This window comes from Melanostigma gelatinosum (genome assembly GCF_949748355.1).
Source record: "Melanostigma gelatinosum genome assembly, chromosome: 2".
NCBI classification, from domain to species: Eukaryota; Metazoa; Chordata; class Actinopteri; order Perciformes; family Zoarcidae; genus Melanostigma; species Melanostigma gelatinosum.
The window spans coordinates 31,855,029-31,873,131 of NC_136635.1; the positions used below are offsets into that span (position 1 = coordinate 31,855,029).

Consider the following 18,103-nt stretch of genomic DNA (forward strand, 5'->3'; position numbering starts at 1 on the left):
CTCCACTTTTAACCACAAGAAGCCGATGAAAGTGATTTTCTGCTTGGTGTTAAGTCACTCTTTCTTTATGAATATTTTACATCACTGTTTCTTTACGTCACAGAACAGAGTCGCTGGTCTATCGCTCCCTCCATCGGTTGGTTAGTTTGTTGTATTGTGTCACTTTGGTGAATCCAAACTAAACGTTTTGAAACACCAAAGTCTCACAATAACACAAACACACTAACAGATGGAGGCAGCAGTCGACCAACAGCTCCTGTTCTGAGAATCAGTGTTTCATGAATGGAGTCTGGTGTGTTTGTAGAGATCATAGATAACAGCTTCACTTCCCTCAGGAAGGTAAAGAGGTGAAGATATTCTCAACATAGTGTTCACTTAAACTGATATCGATTCTTTTAGGTGTCTAGAATACGTCCACAGCAGAACATCAGTCAAGATTTAGGGGACAAAAAAAACCTGCACGTATGTGTGTGAACAGCAGTTTTTCTATTTAAATGTCGAGGCAAATTTAAAGCGAACTTTTGAAATGTTGCAAAAAATAAATCTGAATAAGCCGTGAGATTCCATCCAGTGGTGTGGAGCGAATAAACTCGACGACAGGGTAGTTTGGTCACAAGTTGGTGCTCTCGGCTACATGGCTCTGTAATCTGCCAGTAAACAGAGTAGAAGAAGAAGAAGGAGAGGCCGCAATGAGAAACAAAGCAAGTCGGCTTGGTCATCGAACCATCTACGAGAGTAAAATGGAGAGAGGTCTTCAGTTTCACTTGTTCTTGTCAGCTGGTATTGGACATGTTTCAAAATACAGTGTAGATATATATATATTGATATAGATCTTGACATTTAGAATTTCAAACAGGGCTCTGACAGCATGAGCAAAGAAAACTGCAGAATTCATGTAAATATCTTGTTGTGATCAACACATTACAGGAGTTATTCTGTGATGTCAGTTCATAGAAGTTGTCTTGAAAAGTGTCTTATTCAGTGTTTGGTTGTTCTTAGCTCCGCCCCCTTTTGTGAGATGGCGACGGCCAAGATGCCAAACTCGAGGCTTCACAACAACAATCCACCAACCAATGGGTGAGGTCACGTTGACCACGCGTACTTCTTGTATATTATCGATTATCTTGTGAACAAAACGTGCAAGTATCTTAAACATTGGTTTGCAACAGAGATGTAAAATGTTCCTTATTTTCATCATGATAGTAGTAGTAGTAATGATAGTTTACCAACATCTTGTCTTTGACAACACGTGCACTATTTTCTGTTTATCGTGACTTCTGTGTACCGCCACACCTTTACAACAAGATGTCTGCACCTTCATGTAGAAATTGATCCCTTCAGCTCTTCTACGAAACATTTCTCCCCGAAAGTTTATTTCATGTTTTTGCAAATTGCTGTTGGTGATGTTTACCGCTGACACCATTTTAAAGTCCATTGTGCTCGTCTCTCTCTCTCACCATGCTGCTGTTGAGGTTCTTCTCCACCTTGCAGAAGGTGTGCGGCGGCGTCTCCCCTTTGCTCGGGATGATGATGCAGATGTCGGTGACGGCCAGGGCGGAGTGCGGCTGGCTCTCGGGCGCCCGGCGGTAGGTGACGTAGATGCGCTGGGAGGAGTTGCCGCTGATGTTGGCCGGCCGACCGGAGGCCGTGGTCTGGATGAGCTGGCAGCCCTGCATCAGACGCTCCTTCCACTCGTACAGCACGCTGCAGGGAGGACCAACAACAGTCAGCGACAACGTGGGCTTATTAGTGTGATGACACAATCATGCAGCCATGATCTCACTGGGACAATTAGGGCTGTTTAAGTCGAACATCAGCCATTCATCCCAGTTTTCAGTGGCTGCCAGAATGGAGCTGATTAAGCTTAATGGCGGCTTTGCACCCCGTAAAACTGCAAAGAGGAATCAATGCTGTTCTTGAAAAAACAGTCCGATCTATGAGCTTATGAAGTGGGCTGCAGAAAGAAATAACGTCAAGCTCAGGGACACTTTTAAACTCAATAACTTTGGCTTCACTCACAGGAGCCGACACTGCAACAACACCAACAACTTATAAAGGAGCTGAAAGTGATCTGAAGGAAACTTACAGGTAATGTTTTAATGCTGCAGAAATTCGCATCATTCTCGTGACGTGAAAGTCTATCAGCGTTGAGATTCTCGTCACGTCATCACTGACGTTCAGTGAACACTCATATTTGTACAGACGGGATGAAACTATGTGTATAAATGCAGGTGTACAAACCACAGACGGTCTAAAGTACAAACAATAACTTCTTTATGCCTTGAAGACGTTATTTTGAGTTTTGATGGAGCTACAATGTTAGCAAAGCACCGATCAATCCAAACTCTATTCAGAAAACAAGCATTTAAAAGTGCTTTGCCTCTTGTTTTGCAGACAGACTGGACAAAGCTTGAATTCAGAGTTATTTCTGCATCCTTTTTATCCGTTTATTGCGGATAGAAACCTGTTTGTTTTATTTGCTAGACACAGTGAATACAGCTCGGTGAAATGCACAGAGCGCCTTCAGATGATGTTGTGACACGACAGCCTTTAGTTTCCCGGGATATCTGGGACTTCCACAACAAGAACAATGCTGTGATACAGCAACATGGCAGCTCATAAACAGACGAGCAGTCATCACTTATATTATATATATATATTACACTTTGTAGAACGAAAGCGATGGACATAAAGTTTGGTCGTATGATGCTGTATTTAGAAGCAGCACAAATGAAATATGTGTATTCCTGTTTTCTCATTCCTCACTGTCGCTTTCTCATCTTTTAAATGGAGCACGCTTTGACCTAAATGAACATGTTTACTATTGTTGCTAATTTAATTTAGATTACAATAGTCTTCAAATGTAAAATAACAGATTATTGTGTTGAGAGAGATGTTTTTACACAAAAATATTTCAGAACCTGTATTTAAGCAGGAGGATCTCCTCAGATAGTTTTTTTATCACCTTTTCACGTTGTTTAATGAAAGAATTCAATTCAATTTGAACCCTGAATAGTTGTATCCTCCTGCAGTACATGAATGTAGGTTTCTATGAACTGTGATCAGACACAAGAGGACGCTCACACAGACCACTTAGTGGACTCAGAGGAACGTACTTATCCTCCATTACGGATTCAAGTGGAACTGTATGAGAGCTGAAACACAATTGAAAGTGGTCAATTGTAATGATTCAATTATATATCAATTATAATTCTGTTCACGACTCCCTCTCCTGTTGAACCAGACATGTTGTTTGAGAGAAGCAGTGATTGACTGACCAGTCTCATGCATCACACAGACCTTCAGTGTGAGTGAAGAAGACTTAAAGCTCCGTAAGACCAACGCAAGCCGCAGAGGAACCATCTTAAAAACACTGGGAACAACTAACTGTTGTATTAAGAACATCCCATCGAATAAAAGTCACAAACATGTTTGTGCATTCTGTCGATTACAGCTGTTGAAAGGAAAGAAGATTTCCATCGGTGCATCTTTACAGTCCTTCAGTCTCCACCATCAGAACTTAAAAGACCCGTTTGTGTTTGTACATTAGACCTTGAATGCCTCTCCAAAAACCCAGAGTCATGTGAGGAGTTTTGTGCCACATTTGATGTTTTCTATATTTTAGGTGAGGTCACCTCTGATAGAAAATAACACAATAAAAACGTTAAATGACTGAAATAAAATGCACTATTAATCTTTAGGGGAAAAGAGCAGAGGTGCCACTTGACACCTGATGTCTGATATTGACTGAGCGTGTCTCTGTGTCACTCCTGACAATCTGAAGGTGAAACCTGAGGATGTCACTGCTCCTTGGTATCAAATATAACAACTACTCACAGATAATACTACCGGTAGTTATTCCCTCTGCAGCCTGAGCAACAACTCACCATCACATGGAACAAACAATATGTACACACACACACACACCTCAGCCTCCCATTAGTCCCACCAATGTCTGGTAAGTGCAGCCTCTCTGAGCGATCAGCACACAGAAGCTGCTGATAGAGTCTGAGCAGAGTTCCAGTGTGAGCCTCTGATAAGCTCGGCTCTCTGTGAGTCTCCTTAGTGTTGTCACCAGCTGCCTCCTGCCAGCCGGAGGTGAGAGAGGCCTCAGCAAAACACGACTGAATTCAACCCGGCTCAGAGGACACCCGGAACGGCGCTCTGCACTATTTCTCACAAAATCAGACAGAAAGTGGTTTCTGTTGAAACGGAGGAACCGATACGATACGTGGACCACTTTTTAGATATAAACTCTTCCTCATTCGCAACAAATGCAATGTTTGCTGAGAGCAGCAGCGGATCTTTACTGGAAGTAAAAACAAATCACGGACACAGCAACATGTTGCAACACATAAATAACAGTCGAGTGTGTGTGTGTGTCGGGTAAGCTCACACTCAAGACGGTGACTTTAAAATTCTGTCAAATTGGACACAAAATAAGTTTAAAGTAAAAGTGAAATGTGAATCAGTGAGTCAGTGTTTTGCTAATGTATATTTTACAGCAGATTACGGACCTACAGCTTCAACAAGCAGTTTAAAATGTAAGTCATCTAGATACCGACTCCTACGGTGCTTACCCCAGGTCAGTGAGCGGCGGCTTGTCTCGACCTCGCCTGTAGCACAGGAAGATCTGGGGCGCCATGAGGCCGCCGTTGTTAAGGTCGGCCGAGAGGCCGGTCGGCGTTTCCTCCACGCAGGTGAACCCCGGCGGCGCCTCCTCGCCCATCGAGCGGATCACCACCGCCACGTCGGTGATGGGCGCCCTGGTCTTGGCCGTCTTGTGGCAGACATCGTCAAAGTGGATCTCCTGGTCCAGCGGCTTGGACGGGTCCGTCAGACCGGCCACCACGAAGTAGTCGGCTACACGAGGGCCTTTGTCCTCCATCATCTCCCATCACCGCCGGCTGCCTGCACGGTTACAGAGGGAAGGAGGAGAGACAAAGAGAGGGAGTAAGAGAGGGAGAGAGGGAGTAAGAGAGGGAGAGAGGGAGAGAGGGAGTAAGAGAGGGAGAGAGGGAGAGAGGGAGTAAGAGAGGGAGAGAGGGAGAGAGGGAGTAAGAGAGGGAGAGAGGGAGTAAGAGAGGGAGAGAGGGAGAGAGGGAGTAAGAGAGGGAGAGAGGGAGAGAGGGAGTAAGAGAGGGAGTAAGAGAGGGAGAGAGGGAGAGAGGGAGTAAGAGAGGGAGAGAGGGAGTAAGAGAGGGAGAGAGGGAGTAAGAGAGGGAGAGAGGGAGAGAGGGAGTAAGAGAGGGAGAGAGGGAGTAAGAGAGGGAGAGAGGGAGTAAGAGAGGGAGAGAGGGAGAGAGGGAGTAAGAGAGGGAGAGAGGGAGTAAGAGAGGGAGAGAGGGAGAGAGGGAGTAAGAGAGGGAGAGAGGGAGAGAGGGAGTAAGAGAGGGAGAGAGGGAGAGAGGGAGTAAGAGAGGGAGAGAGGGAGTAAGAGAGGGAGAGAGGGAGTAAGAGAGGGAGAGAGGGAGAGAGGGAGTAAGAGAGGGAGAGAGGGAGTAAGAGAGGGAGAGAGGGAGAGAGGGAGAGAGGGAGTAAGAGAGGGAGAGAGGGAGTAAGAGAGGGAGAGAGGGAGTAAGAGAGGGAGAGAGGGAGAGAGGGAGTAAGAGAGGGAGAGAGGGAGGGATTGATTTTCGTTGTGGTAGCAGGTACAGATGGTTCTTGCGTCCTTGCTAAGGCAGTAAAATAAAATCTGACGGTCATAAATCTTACTGAGGAGAGGCCGGTAGAAGGGCAAATGAAAAGAGACGGTACGACATGAGGAGGAGAGGACAGACATTTTCAGTTCAGGCAGAAGGAAAGCTGACGGTCTTTGACCGGATTGACTTTAAGTTGATCAGCTAGATTTCTCGTTTCTAAGATGCATCGCGATGTGGAAGATTCTGTTGCATCGAGAGTGGTTGTTGCTTTAGGTTGTTGACGGGTGAATTAAAATTGTTCGGTGAACTAAAAGCTCAGTGTCTTGGCTCGAGGACTCGTCTCTCGGGAAACAGGTCTCTCTGAATAGGACAGAAGATTTGTTTTGAGCCTTTGTCCAGTTCTAAGCACCGAGACAGTTAAAGCTCGGCCGGCTACACAGACCTGAGTGTGCATTTTAAAAAGGGAGCATCGAGGTGTTTCTTCACACTTAACATTCTGCCTCAATTGCAGGTCGGTCCCACATAAAATCCTGCTGATTAGAAGCCTTGTTAAACCATGGAGCCTATTACAGGAGGGCTGACTGCACAACACCAGCTACACCTTCTGAAGAAGCTGAAAAGGTACAAGCTGACAAAAGTCCATTTTCTTCTAAACCTGAGCACAAAAAACCCTCTATTGCAGGTATCGTTTGACTGGAGACGTTTTGGATTCTACGTGGCACTGGATTATTTAAATCCATACCTTAAAAAGGTATCAAGTACCGATACTGAGCCCTAAAGAGGCCAAGCCATCGGCTGAAGGGACACTGCACTAGCGCCACATAAATAACACCAGACTTGTGAACTGCTTCAGGCAGTGTGTTCACTTTCATAGAGATCAAAGGAATACTGATTATTTCTCTCAAAGAACACAAAGACCAAAAAATAAATCTGTGACTGTGAAGGATGCACGAGTATAAGTGACAACTCAAATGAAAACTGATGAAAAGTGAAAGAAAGAAAGAAATGCTGTGAGCCAGTTCTGTTTAACCCTGGACGTTCTTTAGGTGGCAGCCTCTGGGTGTGGAGGTGTAAAGTCTTAGTCTGCCTCAGTGGCAAGATTCACCACTCTATCTCTGGACACTGGAGCCTCAGGGACACGAGTCTGTCTCTGTGGGTTTAAAATGAAACTTTACCCCCGACCAGAACTCTGAGCCGTGCACAAACACAAGAACACATTGGGGTTCGTGACAGCTGAGATCAGGAGGAGTGAGGAACGTTTACTTGCACAACAAGAAACACACGATTCAAACACGTCTTCAGGGCTTTCGTACCAAACAGAGTTTTGCACCGATGGCTGTTTTGTTTCTTTAAAAACATTCCCATGCTGGTGACACAGTGAGTGATCATTTACTCACACTGACAGCCGTTTCATTGCAGCCAGATTTAAATTGAATGTTGAGTGATTCGACTGGACGGGGTCTGTGATTCCAACCATGTGCAGTAAGAGGGTGTGTGACGAGAGGCTGAATAAGCAGGGTGTGGTAGCTAGTCCAAATGGAAAGGGGTAATGTGAAACAGCTGCCAGTCTGAGTGATGCTGTGCTAGCTGTTAGCACCACTGATAAGCTCCTCCTTTAATTCTCCTCACCATCAGAGACTATTGTAAGTCAAAAGTCAGTTCTCTCTCCTGTTGGAACAGAACAGAGAAAAATCATTTATTCTATAGTTAGCTGTTTTTTTGGACACTAACTAAAACTGACTTTATTGGTGAAAAAATGATTATTGCAGGATCAATGAGGCAAGCGTATATCCAAATCACAGAGTGTCTATAAGAAGTGGATGTAGTCATGGTGACGTCACCCATTGGTTTGTGGCCTGATGTTTTGAAGCTTCGAGTTCGGCGAGTTCACCGTCGCCATCTTGGATTACAATGGATACACAATGTCGGGGGTTTTTTGCAACCAGTGAACAGGAAGTGACCATATCTGGACTGAGGAGGAGTGACGTAGAGACGCCGTACACGTCTCTGGTAGAGACCTGTCAATCAGTGTAGCCCCGCCCTAAAGCATCCCCTGCTTTATGGTCTGTGTGACTCTAAATGGACCATAATGTACTAAATGAACATCATGCTGTATTGAAGAAGACTTGAAACTAGAGATTGAGACATAAACTCATGTTTACAATGTTTACTGAGGTAATAAATCAAGAGAGAAGTAGAGTCATTTTCTATAGACTTCTATACAACCAGAGGAGTCGCCCCCTGGTGGACACGAGAAAGAATGCAGCTTTAAGGCACTTCAGCATCGGCTTCACTCGGAGGTTTGCCTCCTGGGGATAATAAGACTGACCTCTAAGGGGCCGCACATCTGCACAGCATCCTGAGTCCAAAACCACAGTCTACGCTCTACTTCCTGTCCAACACCCAGAGCAGACTCATAAATGTTCCTGGGATTACAACACGTTGCTGTAACACCCAGAAGACAGGATATGGGCCACGTGCTCACATCTCTTTCTCAAACATTTACACGGGAATTGAACTCTACAGAAAAATGCAAAATAAAAGAGAGGAAAACTCAGCTGGTTTGAATAGCTACGCTTCACATTCTTATTGCACCTACACATGTGCTCACAACACTGCCATTAAAAGTGTGACTGAGAGTGTGTGTGTGTGTGTGTGTGTGTGTGCAAGCACAGGGTCCTGGGGTCACATTCTTGCATTTTCACAAGCAACATGAAGACAGAAACTAACGTGGTCAACACATTTTTGTTTTTCAAAAGCGCCGCAGGACAACCACATGAACAACTATGAAGCCAAGTTCATTTGTTCTCTGTTCAAACATATTAAAAGCATCTGTGGTCCATATAAAAACGATAACATCATACGTGTACTAAAAGGAGGGGTGGAGTGACACTGGGTGTGTCGGGCAGTACTGCGATAACTCTGCTGCTGCTTTATTGACCCAGAAGGGTTTTGTTTCACTGATCACACTCTGAGTGCAGCTCACTGACTGCGTTCACATGCAGACTCATGTTACAGTATTACGAATATGACAATATTCTGAATTTGATGTGGCTCATGTGAACATCATATTCCGTTTGGATATTCTGAATGAGGCCTTATTCCCAAGGGAGCATTATCGTATTGAGACGTGTGTGATATGTCGATATTATTCAGGTTTTAGGAGAATTCTTCGGACTTGTATACAGCTCATTTTGAATATTCGTCTCAATCATAGACTTTATGTATGGAGTGGACATAGTCATCGTGATGTCACCCATTGGTTTGTGGACTGATGTTTTGACGCCTCAAGTTCGGCTATTTTGCCGTCGCCATCTTGGCTTTTTTGCCACCGATTAACAGGAAGTGACCATATTTGGACTGAGGAGGAGTGACGTAGAGACGCCATATACGTCTCTGTCAATCAGCGTGGAGCCCCGCCCTAAAGCATCCCCTGCTTTATGGTCTGTGTGACTCTAAATGGACCATAATGTACTTCATGCTGTATTGAAGAAGACTTGAAACTAGAGATTGAGACATAAACTCATGTTTACAATGTTTACTGAGGGAATAAATCAAGAGAGAAGTAGAGTCATTTTCTATAGACTTCTATACAACCAGAGGAGTCGCCCCCTGGTGGACACTAGAGAGAATGCAGCTTTAACACATGACGCTTTGACTTCACTTGTCAGAACCGAAAGTGGCCGCCTGCTCTCAATAGGTGGTTTTATGCCCAAAAGAAAAAGCCCACATTTCTAGTCGGAAGGAGAAACACACCTACTTTAAACATTATGAAGGACGTGGAAACAGGATTTGGGACATGCACAAATATCGACAGAGGGAGAGAAGGTGGTTGAAGGAATGACAGAGGGAGAGGAATATCCATTTTCATCAGCCATGTAAACAGCTTATTAGGAATATTGTAATTTTTCGGAATAAGGCAAAGCAAACAGCGGAACATGTAGGTCTAGTTTGTCACAGTGGAAGCTCTGCAGTGTCATTCCTCCCCCCCCCCCCCCCCTGGTTAGGACGACCACGGAGTCACATGACCGAGCAAAGAATGGCACTCATCCCTGCCATGCAGTCAGCCTGCTAAAAATACAACTGTGGCACACGTTACACAAGGTTCACATCCATACACACGTATATATATATACACAAACGCACATATATATACTCATATATATACACACATTCTGTTAAAAGGTGATCGCAAAGATTTGTGGCTTGCACAACAAAAACTGATAGGACTGAGAGACGATGCTGCACTGACGTGATGATGAAACCCATATTAATACAAGATCTTCAGTCAACGTACAGGTCTAGAAATCTAAGAGACAGCCTTGAGTACAGTCGTGTGAAACACAAATCTATTGCGTACTTATAGATCCAGATCATCACTGGATTCCCTCCCAAGACCTGCATCCAATAAGACGTGACTCACGCCTGACGCATAAAAACAATCAGCATCACAGCTTAAATATCTGGCTGTGAACGTTGAAGAGAAGATGTGCTCCTCTTTAAAAAGGTCTCCACGGAGTTCCTTTAGGCACCAAACATAATATTTATGTTTCTGAATCATTTATGATGCAGGTTTTCCCCGAGACTTTCTAGACTATTTGTCTTTGTAAAGCTGAGTTGGCCCTAAATGATGGTCGGTAGTTTGCTTTGAGGGTATTTTGCAACATGACATGTTCCTCTCTGTGGTCTTGATCTTCACTGTAATATAAAGTCCTGCTCCTCTATGGAAACAGCACAGTGATGGCTAGAAGTAGAGAGAACTTAGACATGTCTTTAGTGCAGAATAACACAGTTATGATGACATAAGTTATAAAAAAAAGAGTGTCCACAAGTGTTACCAATGTTGGGGAACAAAATGGAAGCTGTACTTGCTATACAATTTTAAGGTTTGTTTCGGTTGCTTTTTCTGACAGAAGCGTTCGTCTCACATTCAAGGACCGTCAGTAATCTATAAATCTAACGACAGGGATGTTTGCTTTTCTATCCCGCCGGCAGGTTTTGGCGGTTCAAGGGGTTAAACTCGGACCACATGAAGGGCCTGGTGCCGTAGACCAGAGGTCCCCAACCTTTCATGCACCACGGACCGGTTTCATGTAAGACAATATTTTCACGGACCGGCCTTCAAGGTGTGGCGGAAAAACACGACGAAATGATACGATCGGCATGAAAACAAATATAAAATGCATAAAAACTACAACTCACAATAACGCTGAATCAGTGGAGCCCTGAGCTTGTTCCTCTGCAACGAGACGGTCCCATCTGGGGGTAACGGGAGACAATGACACCCGAAGTCTGTTCCTGATGTCCAGTCTACTCCGTTTTGTTTTGATTGCCGTCACTATAGAACATCCCGCTTCACAGAGAGGATGTGTGAAATGGAAGCAGGGCTTTCAGTGCTTTAGTGGTGATCTCAGGAGATTCAGCCTTGATTTTAATCCAAAACACCAGCAGAGTTGTTGTCTCAAACATACTTTTAAGGCCACCGTCATTTACAACCTCCAGCAGCTGATCTTCCTCTGTCGCCACATATACAGATGAGCGGGCTTGACGTGTCAGAATTACTCCTGATATTTAATTAGACTCCTGATATTGTCTGTTATATTGTCTGTTACGAGCGGTCACGTGAGGCGGATGAAATTGGGAGAGAATCCAGTCATTTTTCAAAATAAAACATCTTTCAGACTCTGATAATCAATAAAACGGAAATAATATAATATTTATTCTTTTTGTGCGGCCCGGTACCAAATGACCCACGGACCGGTACCGGTCCGCGGCCCGGTGGTTGGGGGCCGCTGCCGTAGACAAAGCTTCCCAGCCCAAACTCGCTGACTCATAACAGCAGCAGGAGTTCGAGAAGATGTCCAGACCCAACAGCCCTTCAACTGCCCTGAAACAAGCCAACGTGACGAGGGAACGACTTCCAGCTGTCTTGAGGTTCAAGAGGACCGCGGTCCAAATGAAACCCGCTGAAAGGGACTCTGGTTTCGAGGCTCGAGAGGACTCCAGCTGTATATATATATATACAGCCACAGCAGGGCAGACACATGGAGGAGGTGAGGAGGAATGTGAATATAAACACAAAGCCAGTAGGAAGCATCACTAGCCAAGCATCTGCTTCCAGTTCGCCCAGAGGGGATGGGCGTCTTCAGCAGCATCAGGTCATGTGACGCCTCGGAGGAAACACGACCTCTGTGAGAAATAAGTTTGACTTTTTCCGTGTAATACTGTAATCTGGACACCTGACGGGTTGTCTGACCTGTTCAAATAAATACTCAGAGGAACTCGACTCAAGCTGCTCCACGATTCTGCAGCCAAACGTCTCGTAATGGTAATGAGAGCTGCATCTTATAAAGGCCCAGCTCCCAAAACAACAACCAGAAGAATTAAAATACACAGGAATGTAATAAAGCTTTATGCACAGAGCAACGGGCAACCAGCTTTAGACATTCTCCGCTTGTTGCATGAAAGGAAAGTTTGAATATTTACTTTTGGTACTGCAGGAAAAGTATCTTCTACCGGCTCCTTCAGCAGAAGAAAACACGTTCTCCCCGGTATCACCATCACTATAATTACACGACAACCAGCACTAAACATGCACTTTAACTGCTCGTAGATGGAGACAGAGAGTGTGTGTGTGTGTGTGTGTGTGTGTCTGTGTATATAGGAGATCGTCAGGATGCATTAACCTGACTTGTAATTAGGTATGTGACTGTTTGTTGCTGTTTTCTTTTTTTAATAATACGAAACAAAGGAAGTCAATCTCGCCATTTCATTTTAAGGTAACAATAAACATGGTGCTCCAGACTAATGAGGCATTCAGAGTCAGTCACAAACATTTCACTTTGTTTAGGCCAATCAGTGACAGAAAGAAAAAGCACTGACAAGTGTATATTTTTGGTGGGTTTTCTGCAAAACTCAGTCAGCAGTGCAAAGGGGAAAAATGATTTGAGTCAACTCTCTTTAAGATGCCACTTACAGACACAAATGAATTACTTGGTACTTGGTCAAAGAGTGGAGTTTTTAGATTGTAAAATATGAGCAACGATGCTGTCAGACCTTGGTGTTACCAAGTAATGTCACACGAGTCTGTGTGACATTACTTATTTTATTCTAATTACTTAGAATTAGAATAAAATATATATATTAGTGCTGGGCAAGTTAACGCGTTAATTTCGCATTAACGCATTCATTAATTAACGCCGACAATTATTTTATCGCGCGTTAACGCATTTTTTAAATTTATTATTGTTATTTTTTTTGTTTTATTGAAAGACAAGAGACAATACATATACATAACAACAAGAGGATGACAAGATCAGTGGGATAAAAGCCAGCAAACATCCTACAGTCAGTTGTGTGAGTGAACGTGTGTGTGTGTTTGTGTGTGTGTGTGAACGTGTGTGTGTGTGTGTGAACGTGTGTGTGTATGTCCTTGAGCCTTTTGAGATGGGAATAATAATAATAATAAAACAACAAAAAAACAGGTAAGTATGTTTAATTTATTATTATTGTAACAGACTGTCTCATGTTTATCGTTTTGTATTGGAGATGATATGTCCCTTCAGGGTTGCCGTAGAGAAAAGGCGACTTCCGCTTCTGGTCGAGGGGGGGGGGCAGAAATAAAGAGAGAAGCTGCACCAGCTGCTGCTCTCCCTGGAGACGACTGGACATCGCTGGTAAAGTCAGCAGACACTCAGATCTCCGTGGTCAACTCACAGACACTCACACGTTAGTGCACCTCTACGCTGACATTCACCGTGAACACATTTAAACAGATCGGGAGCGAGCGAAGGACTTTGAAAGTTAGCGGAAACATTAACGTGAGACAACATCCGGTTTCTTCAGACGAACATCCGGTTTTCAGAATAAGATGCCAACAAAGTATGAATTATATTCACATTAAGTATGAAACATGCTGCCTGCATCTCGTGAACCAAATGTTATTGCCCTTTTGTTCATATTGCAGTACTTTAAAATAAAAGTGTGCAATACACTACTTTTGAATTCATTATTGAACTTTGCCATAACAATGCGATTAATCGCGATTAATATATTATATATATTATATTAATATTTGAATCGTTGCCCAGCACTAATATATATATATACATATGTTTAAAACATTTTAAATCCAGAGTTTGCAGCTTCTATAAATCTGTGCCAAAGGTCCCGATACGACCAGGTTCATTAAGAGGACTGCAGCACCGGGTTCATTATGAGGACATGGAAACATGTTGCTGACATTTATTTTCATTGTTAATAAGTTAGTTATTTGAACTATAAAATGGTGAAAAGTGTCAACCAGTGTTTCCCAAAGCCCAAGATGACGTCTTCAAATGACAACTCAAAGATATTAAGTTTACCGTCACAGAGCACAAAAGAAACCAGAAAATATTCACATTTAAGAAGCTTTTACGATTAAAAAATGACTCAAACCGATTAAATTATAGTAATAGTAATAGTAAATCTTAATCTCTTAATAGTTACCAGCAAATCGATTCTTCTCTTCATGTAATGCGAGCGGCATCAGGACAGATCCAGGGTCAGTTTTGTGTCACACATTGTTGACATTAGTTAATGTACAGTAGATAGTCAGGCTGGCTCCAAATCAGCTCTATAACCTTTCATTAATAATTATAATAAGAGCTGATAAGTGATACTGTGACAAAAGGGCAAATTATCTTATAAATGTAATAATTATAACACACCTGGCAACAATGGCAGAACAGGACATTGTGACTTGAAACCAACGTAAGATTTAAAAAGTTTGAAGGAGTTCTTTGGATGAACGAGTCGTCATCAGAACCATTTTATTCATTTATTGTTACAGTCGTTTTTGGGATTGTTTCAAGAAAACATGCTTTTCCATCGTGCCGGCCGGTTTTGGCGCTCAGAGGGTTAAACGTGTGAAACCCGTTTTGATGCCGGTAGATGTGGTCGGAACGGACGTCGGCAAATGTAGACGAAAGGTAAAGAGCAGAAAACACCATCTGGTCTCCTGAATAACCTTCTCACTGCTCACACAGCTACTAAAGAACACAAACTAATCTAAAGTGTCTCAGCTCTGTGAAATGCACAACAAACCAGCATCAAGGTTACAGTGTGAGGCAGTGAAGGATTCAGTGTTTAGCAGAGTCAACAGGTCCTAACCCTGTTAACTAAGTAGAGAGGAGGATCCATGGGAGTAACAATGTGAGGGTGAGCTATCTGTGCCCTAACCTACAGCACACATGAATATGCTAATGCTACTGCGAGGTGCTCACTATGAAAGCATTGGTGAGCCTCGCAAAAACAACTTCCTGCAAGGTCTTGACCTACTTTACATAAAAGATGTTTTAAAAAATGTGTTTGTTGTGGATAATCAAGCACAAAGAGCGCGCTGGATGCTGATGCAGCAGCGTGAGACACCGCAGTGACAGACTTCACCTGCCAGCAACTGATCCCATTCACCTCACTGATTACATCTGGAGAACGGAATGAATAAAAGGCTGACAAAGCCGACTGTCACCTCCAGCTTATGACATTTCTCGTCATATCTATACAATATCTATCATATCTACACAACCAATGTGTTTATGATAGAGCACACAAAACTAAATTGTTTATTTCGGCTCTTCATTTTGCTCTCAAAGTGAACCAGATTGATGCATTTCACTTTTAGACAAAATGTTGGGTGAATTTCCTGCATTTTGTCATATCGCAGAAAAGAAAATATAACGTCAGTCTTTTGTTAACCGCGCGGCTTGTACATCAGCAGGAATGTCGCACAACATGAAAATAAAATGAGTGCTCTGTTTGTTTCAAATGTGAAAGTGCAATAAAACTATTTTGTCCCTAAAAATCAATGAATAATTTGATAAATAATAACGATTTCAATATTGATCAGAATAACCATGATCATAATTTGTATTTAAGAATCTTGCAGCCTCCTCTGCAGTCTGACTTTTGAACATGTGATGTAGCCGTTTATTGAGCCTCCAAATCGTTAATTTACAGACATTTACGCTCACAACCACCACGTCAGCATCAGCTGCAGGGTCATATTGTAGTAAACAGATATCAAGGTAAATACAATCCCATACAAGAGGTTACCTACCGTCCTGGCTCTGTGTACAGTATTAGTACAGAGAAGCGGTAACGCATGGAGCCCTGTGGGAATTCCTACCACGTCTACAGGAAACCTGATCTCAGCGACATGCCTCCTCTCACAGCCTGATCTTTTAATTCCCGAGCTGGCAGAAAAAAAAGCTCTGTTTTGCCTTCAAGTCGGAGAAAGTGATTCACACGTTTGTGTTCCGGCGTGAACTATTTTTTATTTGCGGCTTGTTAACTGTGGAGCAGCTTTGATTTAGGGACGCCTAAAGTCTCTCCTGATAGGCGTCCCTTTGTGTCTGAATGATGGGAAGAGAAGGGAAGACGGCGGTGGAATAATCCGTTACCCTTGTGAACCCAGTAGACCACACAACAGCAGAACAACGTGAAGTCTTCACCAGCGGCCACATCTAAGAAAGTTCCAGTTAAATCGATTGAAAGAAAAGTTTCCTCAAAGTAACACAGAGGGGAAAGTCGGACTTGAACGTCATTTAGCCTAGAAATCACTGACCGTGAAGCAGGTTTACAGGATGGAACTGCTTCACATTAGTATCAATGTGGGATATTTTAATTGGCGGTTATTATTTATGGATTCACAGATACTTTCTAGAAGTGGAGTCTCATGGAATAAGCTTTTTATAATCAAAGATTATCATTGATATGCATTGTTTGTTTTTGCACATTGTTTATGTCATTTTTCATCAAAATACGCACTTAAGTGAGTCGTGCACTTGTATGTCCACACCCACCAGAGTAGAATACGAGTAGAAGTGACATTGAACTGTTTTCTGTGGTCGTTTGACAAGCGCAAAAAAAAAAGGCGATTGTCGGACTTCAGCGCTGCTGCTGTTCAGCTCATTTCCTGTAACCAGTGGAGCGTTAAAGCATTGTGGAATTCGCAAGGTAGCTAACTAGCAAGCTGTCCACTAGTTTCCGAGCTAGCTTGCTAATTCTGCTCACGCTTTAATGTATTTCCGAAAAAGATCCCAGCAAAGTCGTCTTCTGTTGATAGCGGTGTTCTTTCCTAAGCTGAACATGAGTGTGGATGAAGCATCAAGTCGTTCATCTTCGTAACGTTACTACTCCGCCATTTTACTTTGAATGTGAATTTCCGCTCTACTCCCATTCTATTTCTATGTCTGTACTGCTCTTTGTGCCCATCACCTTGCCTAAACGCTCAGTACTTTCTTCTGAATGTGAAGCAGTGCGACTAGTGGAGATGTACTTGAGTCCTCCCAATCTACCCATTCAGTCTGAGCACCTGTCTGGCTCTCCAAAGGGTCAATCCCTTAAAACTAAACCACAACACCTGACTGCACCAGTCTCTATTCACCCAGTTCACACACAAAAGGACAGCTGGACAGAGTGAGATGTGTTTATTTGTATCCTCACAGACGACTAGGAGCTATGAATCTCACTTTAGATGATGAGATCGGCACCCGACGCCATAAATTGATCTTGCCGAAGCACCAGATGCCACCAAACGAGGCCGCGTCCTGCAGACGATGCTCTGGGCTTACAGCTAATCTGTGTTTGTGGACGCCATTCCCTGGGAACATGTAATGCTGCTCTGAAATCTTTTTGTTTTCTAGAACAGTGTCTCCTTTTAGCTACATTGAATATAAACCTTTACACAATATCCTGCTTTTATCATCACTGACACACATCAATTCTGCTTGTTAGTCAAGTATTAGGTTTGTGGCTTCGTCTCTACCAATCTCATTATTATCTTATTATTCTATACATTCTCAATACTTCTCAATAATATTGACTCTATCCAAAATTCAAAACTTGGCATCTCATTTTTTATCAAATTCTTGATTTCACGTTTTACCTCCTGTCATAATTTGTGTATTTCATTTTTGTTTAATTTAAGGAATGTTTTCTGTACACCTGTTAGTGTTACGATAACATCAAAGTACAGTAAAGGGTAATGTTTTAGTTTCTTTACTGGAACAAAGATATTCAGGTGTTATAGTAACGGAATAATACTCAAGAAGATTTTCTTTTAAAAGCTGGATCCAACTCTGTGATTTTAGTGGGTTTGAACATCTCGGTATAAATAATTCTATGTGAAGTAATCTCATCCAGAGGTTGAAACAAAACTATTCATTATTGATATCTTTAAAGGAAATATGAAACCTAACAGCTGATTGTGATGCACTGTGCATGTTTTGTTATCGTAAACAGACTAAAGAGTAGGAACTTATTTCTAGGTCCACCATGTTGCATCAACCATCAAACAGAAATCCTCATAGACAGAGAAACACTCACACAGGAGCAGGAAACAACAGAGCAAAAAGCATGAGTTATTTTCTCATGTCTAGCGTTTACATCTCTTTTACTGCCTCCATGTGTGAGTATCAACC

The 18,103-nt window shown here is 42.9% G+C and overlaps 1 protein-coding gene across 3 annotated transcripts in view; it reads right to left on the reverse strand.

Moving 5' to 3' along the window:
- Positions 1 to 18,103, reverse strand: part of LOC306787564 (C-myc promoter-binding protein-like) — a 66,927-nt gene that overhangs the window by 46,793 nt on the left and 2,031 nt on the right. For all 3 annotated transcript variants that reach the window (XM_079282743.1, XM_079282742.1, XM_079282741.1), the window contains exons 2-3: positions 4,581 to 4,911; positions 1,458 to 1,704 (exon numbers count right to left, since the gene is read on the reverse strand). In XM_079282743.1, the coding sequence (XP_079138869.1) occupies positions 1,458 to 1,704; positions 4,581 to 4,891 (558 nt within the window). In that variant the 5' untranslated portion in view covers positions 4,892 to 4,911. The remainder of the gene's footprint in view (positions 1 to 1,457; positions 1,705 to 4,580; positions 4,912 to 18,103) is intronic.